General features: G+C 54.7%; 1 protein-coding gene across 1 annotated transcript; it reads right to left on the bottom strand.

The window, feature by feature from the left end:
* Positions 1 to 2,312: 2,312 nt before the first annotated feature.
* ABCF3 (ATP binding cassette subfamily F member 3) lies at positions 2,313 to 13,088 on the bottom strand. Its single transcript, XM_086844696.1, has 21 exons — positions 12,878 to 13,088; positions 12,558 to 12,705; positions 12,405 to 12,484; positions 12,028 to 12,083; positions 10,220 to 10,317; positions 9,982 to 10,104; positions 9,462 to 9,728; positions 9,177 to 9,257; positions 8,581 to 8,640; positions 8,194 to 8,250; positions 7,971 to 7,993; positions 7,327 to 7,382; positions 7,002 to 7,202; positions 6,770 to 6,846; positions 6,511 to 6,555; positions 6,049 to 6,181; positions 5,381 to 5,469; positions 5,095 to 5,186; positions 4,432 to 4,564; positions 3,996 to 4,083; positions 2,313 to 3,218 (listed from the first exon to the last, which is right to left on the bottom strand). The coding sequence occupies exons 1-21, from the start codon at positions 12,948 to 12,950 to the stop codon at positions 3,060 to 3,062; spliced, it is 2,139 nt and encodes a 712-aa protein (XP_086700822.1). The 5' UTR covers positions 12,951 to 13,088; the 3' UTR covers positions 2,313 to 3,059.
* Positions 13,089 to 13,776: the final 688 nt, after the last annotated feature.

The following is a 13,776-nucleotide window of genomic DNA, read 5'->3' as shown; positions in this document are numbered from 1 at the left end:
CTCCCGGTGCCGGTAGCAGTCCCGGTGCGGTGCGGTGCCCGCCGCCGGTGGGAGCGAGGCTCGAGCGCCGCCCCGGCCGCAGGGGCGGGACCACCTGGTGGCGGGGAAGGCGGGGGCGGGGCCTCGCGCCGACCGTCCCGGTGCGGGGGGGGTGCCGGTGAGTGTCCTTCCCTCCCGGTACCGAGCACGGGAGCGCAGCCGGGCTGGACTCGCCCGGACCCGCCGCCGCCGCCAACGGCAACGCCGAGGCACCGCCCACCGCCCGCGCGGGGTCGCGGCTCATGGAATGTTGGGGCTCGGGGGGAACACCGCGTTCGAACGGTCCCCGCGCGCCGGGGGCGGGGCGGCACCCACCCCACCGGGCTGCTCCATCCCACCTGGCCTGGAACAGCTCCAGGGCTGGGGCATCCTCAGCTGCTCCGGCCAACCTGTGCCGCTGCCTCTCCACACGCCCGGGGGAAGCATTTCATCCTAATATCCAATCTAAGTGTCCCCTCTTTCACTTTAAAGCCATCGCCCCCTTTCCTCATCCCTATCCGCCCGTGAAAATGTCACTCCCTCTTTTTTAAATATGTCAACAGCAAAAGCCACCCCAGAATTCACGTTTTTTCGTTAGTGGACGAGGATGAGCACCCCACAAGCAGGTACACAGGCAAGGCAAAGATGTTCAATGCCTTCTTCACTCCAGCTCTCAACACCAGTCATGGGCTCTAGGGGTCCCTGAGCTGGAGGACCGTGGCTGTGAGAATGATAAACTCCCAGTCAATCTCAAACTTGTGCAGGATCCACTGTTCCAGCTGAATCCCTTTATAGGGATGGTGTATGGGGCCTTATGGAATTCATCCAAGAGTACTCAAAAGAGCTGGTGGATGTCATCATGAGACTTCTCTCAATTACTTTTGAACTGCCATCGGAATCTGGAGAGATCCCACTTGACTGGAAACTGGCAAGCATTTTCCCAGTTTTCTGAAAGGGCAATAGGGATGATCCTGAGCATGATAGGCCTGTCAGTCACATTTCAGTGCCTGGTAAAATTATGGAGAAGATTATTCTGAGACTTATGGAAAAATAGCTGAAGGACAATGCAGGCATCAGTCACAGCCAGCACAAGTTCATGAGGGGAGAGTTCTGCTTGAGAAACTTAATTTCCTTTAAGGACAAGCTGACTCAAGTAGTTGATCTAGGGAAGCCTTGATACAAAATTGGAGTTCAGTAAAGCTTTCAAGACTGTCTCTCCCAGGATTCTTCTGGACAGAATGTCCAGCACACAGATGGACAAATATGTCATGCGGTGGGTGGCTTACAGGTAGGGTTACAGTGAATGGGGGTTACATCACACTGGTGACCAGTCACTAGTAGGGTTCTGCAGAGCTCCATTTTATGGGCAATGCTCTTCAAATCTTCATAAACAACTTGGATGCAAGACTCAAAGATACACTTCAGTTTGCCAACATATCTGAAGCAAAGGAGCTCTATCAGCAGACCCCCCTGACCAGGCAGCCTGTATCAGATGCCAGACACAGGCTGTCTTTTGCTGGTCCTGTCCTTGATTTTTACCCACAGGCTCTCAACCTCTGCATGGCTGTTACTCAGGGGCAGCTCTTCACTATCTATCACTTCCTTAGGAGAGTCCAACACCCCTGCCCCTCCTTCCCACCCTCTTCTGAAATCTTGTAGCCCTCCATTGCAGTGTTCCAGCTGTGTGATGCATCTGTTTCTTTGATAGCAATTATGTCATAGTTTTGTAATTACACCAGGGTTTCCAGCTCCTCTTGCTTGTTACCCATGCTGCATGCTTTGGTGAGACACTTCAGCTGGGGACCTCTTTGCCGCTTGGGAGGAGCCATGTCTAATAATTCCTTTGAGATGATTTATGGGTATTACCCTGTTGCTTCCTAAGGTGTTGGTGTTTCCTGGCTCCTCTCTAACACCCAGAAATACATCCCCATTTAATTTAATCAATGTAATTTAAAGCTCTGCCCCTTCCTCCTGCCCATCCTCAGCCCATTTCCCCCCAAACCACAACCAGACCAAGAACCCTCCAGAACTGACATCCAACCTCAGCCTCACAGCAGCTCCATGTCCCCAGGGATGGCCTCTGGCCTCCCACTACCTAGTGGGACAGTGGCATGCTCCATCCAGGAGGTCCCAGCCTCACCTGCTCCACAGAGCTGCCATTTAATTCAAAGAGAAACATCTAGAAAGCATCTCCCCCTTACCAGCCTTGTGCCTGGGGCAACAGCAGGACAATCCCCCCACTCCCCTCCAAAGTCAAGCCCCACAGCCCCCCAAGGAAAGGAGAGCACTGCACCCACTGTGTCCTGGGTTTATTTACACCACAACCTCTGTGTGGGTGGGCAGGGAGAGATACTGAGCAGCCCCCCCCAGGGCAGCCCACCCCCTGGGCCGATTCAAAGGCAAGGCAGGCAGCGAGGCAGCAGCACAGGGAAAGGAGCAGGGAGCTGGCCCAGGAGAACTGGGCTCTGGCTCCCTCGGCACTACAGACATAAGCAAGCCCCAGCATCGGGGGGCTGGGGAAGAGGCGGGGGTCACTTTTAGCAGCAAACGCCTCATTTCCCTCCAAGGCAGCAGGGAGGACAGTTGCATGTGATGGAGCAGGACTAGTGCTCAGGCAGTTAAACAAAAAAAACAAAGAAATAAAAAGGCAGAGGGTGAAGCAAAGAAACACGGACAACAGCTCTTCTGCCCTGCAGAGCACAGAGTTAAAATAAGGGTCAGGATGCTCTGCCTTCCCCTCCTCTCGGCACAGCAGCAGCTCCAGGCACAGCCTTCCCAGTGTGCCCAGTGCCAGGCACAGCCCCGGCCACTGACAGAGCCCCTGGCGTGCCCCTGGCCACGCACACCAGGCTCCTGCTCCCACGCTGTCCTTCCACCCGGCCCCGGGAGGGGAGAGCAGTTCAGGTGGCAGTTTGATGGCATGGCTGACGGTCCATGTGGGCAGCAGCGTCCTCAGCGCTCTGACAGGCACAGTTGGGATGGATGCCGAGGCGGCTGAGCTTTGCCCTCCAGCCCCCGGCGCAGTCTGGCTCCCACCTCCCTTATAGGAAACCCTCCTTCCGGAACTGCTCCTTCAGGATGTCTCTGTACTGGTCAAAGCCACCCTCGATCCGTGTCACGGTGCCGTTCTCACACACCCACAGCTCCTGGCACACTAGGCGGATGAAGCGTTCATCGTGGGACACCAGGATTATACCACCCTGTCAATAAACAAGGGGGAAAATTGGGAACTTAGTGGAGCACAACTCAGGTGCATGGAGACCTTGTGCCTCAGTCCAGCCTGTGCCCAGCACTTCAGGTTTCCATCTACTCCAGAGAAAACTGAACAGTATTTACTGGCAGGGGGCGCATCCCAGCCTTTACTCCCTTTAGGGGGACAGACAGATCACCTATGGAGGAGCCAGGTGCAGTAGTAACATTTTAATCTCCACTCTCAGAAGGCAAGTGCAAGATTTGTTACTGGCTCTCCAAGTCTCCAGCAACTTCAAGGATGGAGAACCCACACCAAGTCAGTAACAGTGAAAAGGTGTCTGGGTAAGGCCCTGAGCAGCCTCAGCTAAGCTCTTCTGCCACAGGGAAACTGCCTCAACCTAAGCAACAACCAGTGAGATCCAGGTTGATCACAGTGGAATCTGGAGGCTAAGCCTTTGGAGATCAGGAATAAAACGTGCCTAAGGAAGATCTGAGTGGTCCCAAGGCAGGGCTGGGAGCTGCACACAGCACGTGAAAAGTCAAAGTGTAGGTGAGGATGGGACAAGGTGCTCTCTGGGCTGCTACTGCCTCTCTCAGCCACTCCTAGCCAAAGCCATCAAGTAAAGAAACCACCAGGATAGATAGCTAAGGCAGAAATATGACTCATTTCCCAAATTCTGTCCTAGACTTGAAGTTACTGCTGGTACTTCCCCATCCACCAAGTAACTTGAGCCGGAGGCTGCAGGAGGTGCTAGAAAAACGAGATGTTGCTGGGAGAACCTTACCCGGAACTTATTCAATGCCTTTGCCAGTGCCTCAATGGTCTCCATGTCCAGGTGATTTGTTGGCTCATCCAGGATGTAGAAGTTTGGACTGGAAGAGAAGACAGCTCTGAGGATGCACTGAAACAGGCTCAGGCTGGGTCTGCATCCTGACCGCTGCTTTAGATGCTTAGAGCCACAGCCACCGGCATGTGCCTGGCCCCAGGATTGGTGCTGCCCAGTCCCAGGGACACCTCTTATCCTGCAAAGCAGTGGGAGAAAACCACCTCCCCCTTTCCACACAGTCTCCCCAGGGTGACACCTCCCTCCTCACAAAAACCCCTAAGGACAAGGCTTCTGTGGAGTGGCAGGAAGTCCCTGGATGCCTGCCTTCCTCCCAGTGAAGCAAGCTCCAGGGATGGAACCATGCAAAAATTAACAGCATTTGAGAGAATATTACCAGGGCATAGTCATCTGGGCAAAGGCCACACGACTCTTCTGACCCCCAGACAGGCTGGCCACAGGACGCACGGCCAGCTCTCCGGAGATGCCGTAGCTCCCCAGCTGATGCCGGTACTCCTCCTCCGTCTTCCCTGCAGGATCATGTCACAACACAGCTATGGCACACCTGGTGTGACACAGGGTCACAGCTGGGCAGCCTCTGCCACACCAGCAAACAGCAGCTCAGCAGCACTTCCAGGCAATTCCCTCCCATACAGGGGATTTGCAGAGAAACCCTGACTGACAGTCAGGACAGGGGCTGCAGGGCTGGTGACTGACACCAAGTAATGCTACTCCCAAGTCCCTGTCACCGTGTCAAGTAATGGAAAAGGGAACCAGAGGTTTTGGCAGCTGGGAAAGGGGGATCCACTGCTCATCCTATGACCAGGAAAGCTGCTCATCTGCCCCCAAAACTTGGCACCAGCCTGAGATCTGCAGACTACCAGCTACCCTTGCTTCTCATGGCTGATGATCTGAACTTGGCTGGTACAAGAGGAGTTATTCCAGTGTTGGCAATGACTCTTAAGCACTGATGGGACAGAGCCTTCTGCTCAGGACCATGGACAAATCAATGCTTTTCCATGCACAGGAAAGGAAACCTTGGGGATCAACAAAAACTCACCTGGGAACTTTTTTGCCAATAACTCTACAGCACTGATATTTAAGTCTAGTTGATCCACATGGTGCTGGCTGAAATAACCGATCTTTAGGTTTCTGCAGAATGAGAAGAGGGATTGGGAGCTGGTACCAGACCCTACAACCACAGCATTCATAGCTGCAGTGCCATAAGGGGGCACATGTGTGGGTGTGCTGAACTGTTGCTCAAGCAGCCACTGCTCCAAAGCCCAGCCCAGGAGCACCCCAGCTGCACCATTCCTCCCCGTCCCCCAGCCCTTCCAACCAGGTACCTGTGAGCATGTCTGATCCCCCTGACTGGTGCCAGCTCCCCCATTAAGATCTTTAGCATGGTTGACTTGCCAGCTCCGTTTTCCCCAACCTAGAGAAGTAGCAGCAGCATTGGAGAATGTGAAATCCATGAAGGCACTTCGGAGAGGGGGGCAGTGATCAGGGAATTTCAGTTCTTGCAGATGATGAGGGGGAGCAGGACAGAGCATAAATGGTGACTTCAGCTACCAGGAAGCTGCATTCCTATCATTGACAAGTAGCACTGGCAGCAGTGGCAGATGTTCCCTCCCCAACCCTCGAGCCTAAGGATTACTTGGCCCCAGACTCATCTGCTAGCACAGTGTCTGCTGCCCCATCCAATGTCGCATGGCCCCCACTACATGCTGCTGTCATCTAACAGGAGTTGTACATGGATGCAGTCTCTTCTCAGAGGTATCCATTGAAATTCTAAATGGTACTAGGAAAAATATTCCAGTGCTCCTCAAAACGAGGATGATCAAATGCTGTGATGGGACCCAGAAGAATGGAAGAAATAGTCCTCCCTGGAAACATCCAGAATTCAAGTGGACAAGGACCTGAGCAACCTGTCCTATAATCAAAGCTATCCCTGCTTTCAGCAGGGTCCTCCCAAGGTCCCTCGCAGCCTCCATTATTCTGCAATCCCACATACCACACAGATGCGGGACTCCAGGTCAGCAGAGACGGAGAGGGAATGAAAGATGTAGTGACTTGGCTCATAATAGAAGTCTACTTCATCCAGCTGCAGGATTGGGGGGGAGAACTTCTCAAAGCCATCGGGGAACCTGAGAAGGCAGGAAGAGGTGAGAGATGGCCAGGAACTTCAGAGACTCCCAACCACCCGGAACAAGCTCTGTAACCCCCCAGGTGACAAGGAGGGCTCCCTACCCTGCAGGGCCTCAGGGAAGGATGGTCACGAGAAGGCAACAAAGACCTGCAGCCTTCACTCCAGGAAGGAACCCAGCCTGAGCGAGGGGACCTCTCTGGTCCCCCTGTCAGAGTACAACTGGCCTACACAAAGGGGTGGTTGTCCCAGCTGGGACAGGACCTTGGAGCAGCTCATGTCAGAAATGGAGCCAGGTGCCCTCCAAACAATGGCTCTGGGGACACTTACCTGATGACCACCTCAGATTCCTTGTCCACAGGTTTCAGCACTGGCCTGCAAGAAGAGGAGACATATAACCAAGGTGCTCTGCACTGTGGGTCTGCTCCCACACCAGAAGCCCAGGTAGAGTCTTTAGCTCTGTGACACCTTTCCCAAACCAAAAAGCCCAAACCACAAGCGTATCTGCCAGGTACCCTGGGAGCCTCCACCTCTTCCCATGAGCACTGCCCCTTTCCCACCTCCAGAGAGGATCAGGATAGGCACTCACAGCTTCTCCAACAGCTTGAGCTTGCTCTGGACTTGGGACGCCCGGTTGGCGTTGTAGCGGAAGCGGTCAATGAAAACCTGCGGGAGAGAAAATCATCAGCAAGCCCCAAGTCCCCTTCAACACCAGCAACCCTGCTCCACTGCCAAACCTATAGCAATATAACCACTAAGGCAGAGAGAAAGGGACAAGGCTGGGAGAAGAATGCCCCAGCTCCACTGGCTTTTCCCAGTACCTGGATGTGCTCACGGTACTGCTGCTGGGCTTCATACTCTCGTTGCTGGTTCTTGAGCCGCTCCTCCTTGATCTTCATGAAGTTCTCAAAGTCCCCACGGTACATGTCCAGCCGCTGTGAGTGCAGGTGGATGATGTCCGTGGCCACCGCGTTCAGGAAGTTCCTGTCGTGGGACACCACGAGGATGGTCGACTGCCAGGTCTGGAGGAGACAAGAGGCAGGCCTGAGCACCAGAGCACAGGGGTTGGTCCCACCACTCAGGGAGGTGAGGACATCTCCCTCCCTCACCCTTTCTTTGTATCAAGGCCTTCTGCCACCCCCCTACCTGTAGGTAGCTCTCCAGCCACAAAATTGCCCTCACATCCAGCATGTTCGTTGGCTCTGAGGGAAGGGGAAAAGGCACTGAGGTCAGGAGGGATGGGGCTGGCTGGATTATATTTTTTTTCCCATAGGAAAGCCTAGTGATCTGTGCTGGGGCGGAAAGAACCTGTATGGAAACCTCCACCAGCTCAGGGGACTCAAGTTGAGGGTGTGATGCGGTGTGCACATGGAGGCTGGGGCTCAGGCAGGGATGCTCCCCCCACTCCACATCAATACCCAGACTCTGGTGCCTCACAGCAGCATCTCACCCAGATTCCCTACACAACCTGGGCATGCTCTGCAGTGAAGGGACTTCCCCCAGCACAGAGTGGCAGCCAGGGTGCATTCCAGGGACTGCCAAGGAGAAAGGAACAAAACTTGGGGCAGGATGACATGCAGACCACCTGGTTGAAGCACAGGGCAAGGCTCTGCTGAGCACAGTGAGAGCTGCTGCCCAGGCAGATTTCCCCTTGCCACTGCTGCCAACCGTGCTGCCAGGCCAGCCTGTCACACAAGGCTATTTTGAGCAGGCAGATAAAGGCCATGGCATGTTCCCAACCCCAGGAAGGGCACAGCAGTGTCAGAGGGGGACTCACAGTATCAACTTACCATCTAGCAGAAGGAGATCTGGCCTGGGGAAAACAAGACATGGGTATCAGAAGCAGAAGGAGTACAGGGTCAGTGAAGAGTGTCTCATCACACACACAGCTGCAGTGCCTCCAACACCCCACCCCAAGAGCCTGGGTTGACAGGACCCCCAGGCAGCACCCCTGCACCTCACAGCATGGACAACAAGGAGGCTTAACCCCATAATGAAGGCCTGGACACCAACCTGGCAAACAGGGCTCTGGCTAAGGCTAGTCTCATTCTCCAGCCTCCAGAAAACTCTCTGAGGAGAGAAGATGCAGAGAGGGGTTACTGTTCAACACAGAACTGTTCTGTGTTTGCCTGTGTGAAGGATTCCTGCTCCCCCGCAGCTCTTTTGGTTCTGCTGTCACCCAGAGGCCACTTGTCCCTGCAGAGATTTCAGGCACAGCACAAGATCTGTGGTCCAGCAGGAATGTGGCAGGACACCACAGGCACCCCCAGGGTAGGACACCACATTAGACAGGCAAGAATAGATCCTTGCTTTCTTACAGCCACAGCAGTGCCTGGGGGCTCAACTGGAACATCTCCCCAGCCCCATGACTGCCTCACTGCCCAAAGTTTGAAAACTTACTTGGTTGTCTGTTGTTGCATCTTTGCATTAAAGCCCAGCCCAGCAAGAATGACGGATGCCCTGGGGAAAAGGGGAGAGAATTGGAATCCAGCTACAGCATCCAACGGCAGAGCACAGTCCAAGGTCTCAGACCCACAACCACCAAGGGAACTCTGCTATATACTTTAAAGCCATTCTGCTGCAGGAAAACTTCCCTGCATACCCAAGTGAAGAACTTGGCTAGTAAATGCAGCCCAGCAGGGCAAAGCATCCACATGAAGTCCCAGGAGATTTGCAAGGAATTTTCATCTCTTTGGCCAGGAACAGAGTCACATCACCACTACCATCCCAAAAATGCTCCCCAGCACCAGGAACCTAGAGAGGTTGGAGAGCAGCAGCAGCAAAATACAAGCCATTTGGGGCAAAATAAGTCCCTCCAGCTTCAGCAGAAAGCTCAACTATTCCTAAACCAGCAGAGCTATGACAGAGAAAAGACAAGAAGTATAGCAGGGAAAATCCCATCCCCACATGCTGCATCCCAGGGCTGCAGCATACCCCAAACCACTGCTCAGGTCTGGCCATGCCAATACACAGTGGTGCTCACAGGGCTTTCTCACCTTGCTGGGGCCTTGTCTGCCTCAATCTCCTCCAGCTTAGCATAGATCTCCGATAGTCTGGCACCTTCTGTCCCTTCTCCCCTAGGGCAGAAAAAGGAGGAGTGTGTGGGACCCACCAAGTTAGGGTTTGAGTGCTGGGGGAGGCTGATCTCCCCAGGTAGGACTAAGGTGGGCAAAATACAGCCCACCCCTGCCAGAGCCTTTCTTTGGAAGGGAGAGACCTCAGAATGAGACCTCGTGGTAAAGAGGCCACAGCAGGGCTGGAAATCCAGGGGACTACCTCACCTGCCAGCACTGATCTTGGCTGTCAGGTCCCTCTCCTCCCGCAGCAGGCTCTCACGAGTGGTGTCACACTCCAGCACACTCTGCAGTGCTGGTGTCTCATCCCCTGCCACCTCCTGCTCCACGTGCAGGATGCTGATGTGTGAGGGGATGCGCAGACTCTGGCTGGCAATCATCTTCAGCAGCGTGGTCTTCCCCAGCCCGTTCCTGCCCACCAGCCCGTAGCGCCGCCCAAAAGCCAGATTCAGGTCTGCTCCCGTCAGCAGGACACTGAAACAAGGGAACAGGTAGGTCCCTGGTCAGACTGTCCCATGAAGAGGACAGCCACCTGCCCCTGGTGTATTTCAGGCTGTGCTGCAACCAAGTAAAAATCACAGGCTTCTCCCAGTAGGGTCACTGCCTACCTTGGCTTTCTGATCTTCACCACACCCTCTGTAATTTCTCAACTGCTCTCTAATCCAGTCTCAATCCCCCATGGTCCAAAATCCCAGCCAGGGTCTGTCCCACATCCCAGCGCACTCACCGCTCACCGAAGGACACATCGAAGTTCTCGATGCGCACATCATATGACTTGTTCTTGCCTGATGACTCCATGCGAGTCTCCTTCTTGCTGGAAGCTTGGCTGGCAGATGCCTCCTCAAGGACTCTGAGGACAGGCAGAACACAGAGAGGGGGCTCAACAGGAAAGCTCTGGTACAGCCAGATCCCAGCCATGCTCAGCAGAGCAGGATGGGAATGTTCAAAGCGCCCTGCATACTCACACTGGGCCAGATGACTTCAGGGAATCCCGCTCCAGCCTCTTGTCCTGCTTGGCTTTCAGCCTGGCTTCCGCCTTCTCCAGTTTCTTGGCATTCACCATCTGGGACACAGAACAGAGTTTGAAGAAGAGAGAGCATCTTCAGCAAAACCCCCAAAAGTCCAGCTCCAGCGAAAAGATCAATCAACCTCTCAAGCCTGGAAGAAAGGGAGGGAGGAAGGACAAGGATACTGGGACGGATTCAAACACATTTTGAGGAGGCTAATCAGGCCAGAAAGCTACCTCAGGAATGAAGTCCTAAATCAACAGCTCATACACATGTTTTGCCCCAGCAATGCAGAGGTTTTGGCTGACCCTATCGTACAGTTGGTTTCTGTAGTTCCAGGGACCTGGATCAGCCAAGTCACTTTAACAGCAGCAACCTGCCATCCCACCTCTTCTGGTATACCCTGCACCTACCCTTGAAGTGCACCATGAGGTGTTTCCCTTCCTGACTTGTTAAATGTTAGCCAGTTTGGAACAAACTCTTCTTGAGCAATGGATCAGAGACAAAAAGCATTTAATTAACCCTGAAGGCAAGAAGGCGCCAAGTGTTTTAACCTGGCTTCTGGTCTTGGCCAGGCTTTCAGGCCACTCCAGCTTATTCCTGCATAGAATCAAATATTTGTGGCTGACCAAGAACACTCCTAGATATTTCTAGGCAACTCAGCAGGCACTGGAGCATGTTACAGACCTGCATGCCAGACTGAAAAGTGTCTTGTTACTAGAGCTGTGACCCCACACCTACAGACAAAGTCACTCTGTAAACTATACCCAGCTTTCTCAGTCTCCTAGTAAGACATCCTCCAAAGCTTGACAGGCTTCCCAAGGCCTTCTCTGAATTGTCTCCAATTTTTCTGAAGATCCTTCTTTTGAGTTGCAGACATGAGAGCTGGAAAGTGATCCAGCCTCAACAACTCTGGAGCCAAAACCAGCCAGAGCTGCCAGTTTTTGCTTAAGACTCCCATTCAGACATATGGGATAACGTTAGGTCTCAGCCTCTAAGTGAAGGGTTCTCATCCTCAACATGTTAATCCAAGGAAAGGGAGCTCTGTGAGAGACCAGCCTGGCAAAGACACTGCCCACACTGTACAGATACTGCTGTCCTTGATTTGTGGACATACAGCTGCACCTCAACCATGTTCAGTCTTTGGCACATTCAACTCAGACAGCAAGCCAGGCTGTTCCTGAGCAGCTACACATTCCATCAATACAGATGTCCTGACTTCCTCAGGTCAGGGACTGGAACTACTTCCAAACTCCTCTGCTCTTGATCTTATTTCCCAAACCACAACAATCTACTCCTGGCTCTAGAGCTGGACTTACAACGTCCCTGCAGCAACTCTCCACTAACTTCCCACCTTTAACAGCCCCCTCCTGCCATTATTCAGGGCTTTACCCCTCATTGAATATTCAAGATGTCATCCAGGGACATTCTATTTTCGAAGACCTTGCTGTAGGAGCCAAAGGTCCTCACAAAAGTCAGAGCTCACTAAGAAATTAAAGCAAAATAGATCTTGTCAGATTAATAAGTTGCTAACTCATGTTAACAGAGAAGGAGCCTCTTCACCAGACCAAGGTCAAGAGTTTCCCCAATGACAGAGAGCCTCACAAAGAGGAGCAGTACCCCCTGAAGCTCTACTCCTAGCCAGATGCTGCCTGCCTCAGCTGCTCTCCAAGGCCAACCTGGACTGAAGCAGGGCAGGGCAGGGCAGGGCACTGCAGCCCCACATGTCAGTTGCTTGCACAAGGAAGGGCACAGCCCTCACTTACCGAGGTCTGGCCTCTCTTCAGCAACAGCCCCGGCAGCAGATCCGCACTGGTGTCGCCTGCAAGGGAGACGGTGGGGTTTGGGTTGGTGAGCACGTGTAGCAGGGAGGCTCCGCAAAGTCCTGCCTTAATGACCACCCAAGCCCAGACACGACTGATCCCTCTCCCGACAGGATGAGGGGACCACCTCGACCTTCACCCCAACTTACCCCGTGAGCACTGCTGCCCATGGCTCAGCAGCAAAATGAGAATCAGATGTGTGCCTATGAGGAAGAGCCTGAGGCTCCTCTCCTCAAGGTCAGGTGAGCATACCCGGCGCCCCGAACCCCTCTGAGCTCCGGCACCCCGACGGCAGGACGTGAGCCGAGGGCATCACTCACCATATCCATCAGTTATCTGGGAAAGCTGGATGGGGGCATCCAGCAGCACCTGGCTGCAGCGCTGGGCTTGGCCCTCGTCCCTACGGAGAGGAGGAGAAGGGTAAGGTGCATGAGTGGGGTGAGGGGGTGCGGGGGGACGCCGGGTGCCCTTACAGCTGCAGGGTGTTGAAGAGGCGCTGGCAGATCTCCCTGATGGCGCCGTCGTCCTTGGTGTCCTGCGACACCTCCCGCAGCAGTTCGCCCACCGCCTCCTCCAGCTCGTCCACCGACTCGAAGTCCGCCCCGCTGCCGTGCAGGATCCCTGCGGGCACACGGCGCCGGCGCTGCACACCCCGCCGCTGTCGCGACAGGTGGCACCCTCCCGGTCCCCCTACCCCACCCCTCCCCAGCCGCCTGTCGCCACAGAGGGGAGGTGTCGCGACATGCGGTGCCGCGGGAGGCCGAGCCACAGCGGGCAGGCGGGAGCCGCTCACCCGTCACGTAAGCGAAGAGCTCGCCGTCCAAGTCGGGGAACTCGGAGCGGAGGATGTCGGCGCAGGACGCCATGGCGGGGCGAGCCCGCCCCGCGGAGCCGCCGCCGCTCGAAGCCGGAAAGGACGGCGAGCGCTGCCGGGAAGGAGGCGGGCGGCCGCCATGGCGCGAGGGCCGCCGGGAGATGTAGTCCAGGCCCGACTGCGCCTGCGCACTACGGCGCCAGGAGTGGAGAACCTGGCGCCACGTGCTGGGACAGCGGCACCGCGAGCGATCGGGACGGGCCCAAAACCCGGTCAGTCCCTGCTTGTCCTGTCGCCCAGGGAAAGAGGCTTTAGGGGGGCTTGGAATTTTTTCTCTCTTTCTTTTGAAAACAGAATTTCTGCTTTTAAACTACAGTCAAGACACTGCGGGTTGGGATTTAGGTTTGAATTTTTTCATCCACTGATGGGGAATGCCCACTTGGACACCCTCACCTGCTCACAGACTGAAGGCAGAGGGGCTGAGAAAAACGTCCTGTCCAGCTGTTCAGCAGTTGCTGCGTCCCTCAGCTAGCCCACACAGCACCCACTTTGGCCCCCACCACCAAAAGCCAAGTTGAAAGGAGAAATGGCTTTTGAGGTTTTTTTCAGGTGCAAACAAGGAAAGATGACCACGATTCTCTTAAGCCTGGCTGGGACAGAGGAGCCTGACTTACAGGGGGCTGGGACACACTCCACACAGTTCAGTTCATCCCAGCTGCAGCCCCAAGGAAATTCCAGAACATCCTCCTTTCTCCAGGGAACTGCAGCACTGACAGAGCTGGAAACAAAAGCATCACTTGTCCTTTTCACCTACTAGCCTCCAAGCAGCCCAGGGCTGGGGAAGCAGCACAAGCAAGCCCCAAGACATTGTGGCCCAG

Source organism: Cyanistes caeruleus, chromosome 10 (genome assembly GCF_971803275.1).
Source record: "Cyanistes caeruleus chromosome 10, bCyaCae1.hap1.1, whole genome shotgun sequence".
Lineage (NCBI taxonomy): Eukaryota > Metazoa > Chordata > Aves > Passeriformes > Paridae > Cyanistes > Cyanistes caeruleus.
Note: the sequence above shows the minus strand (reverse complement) of the source record. Positions and strands in the feature narration are given on the sequence as shown.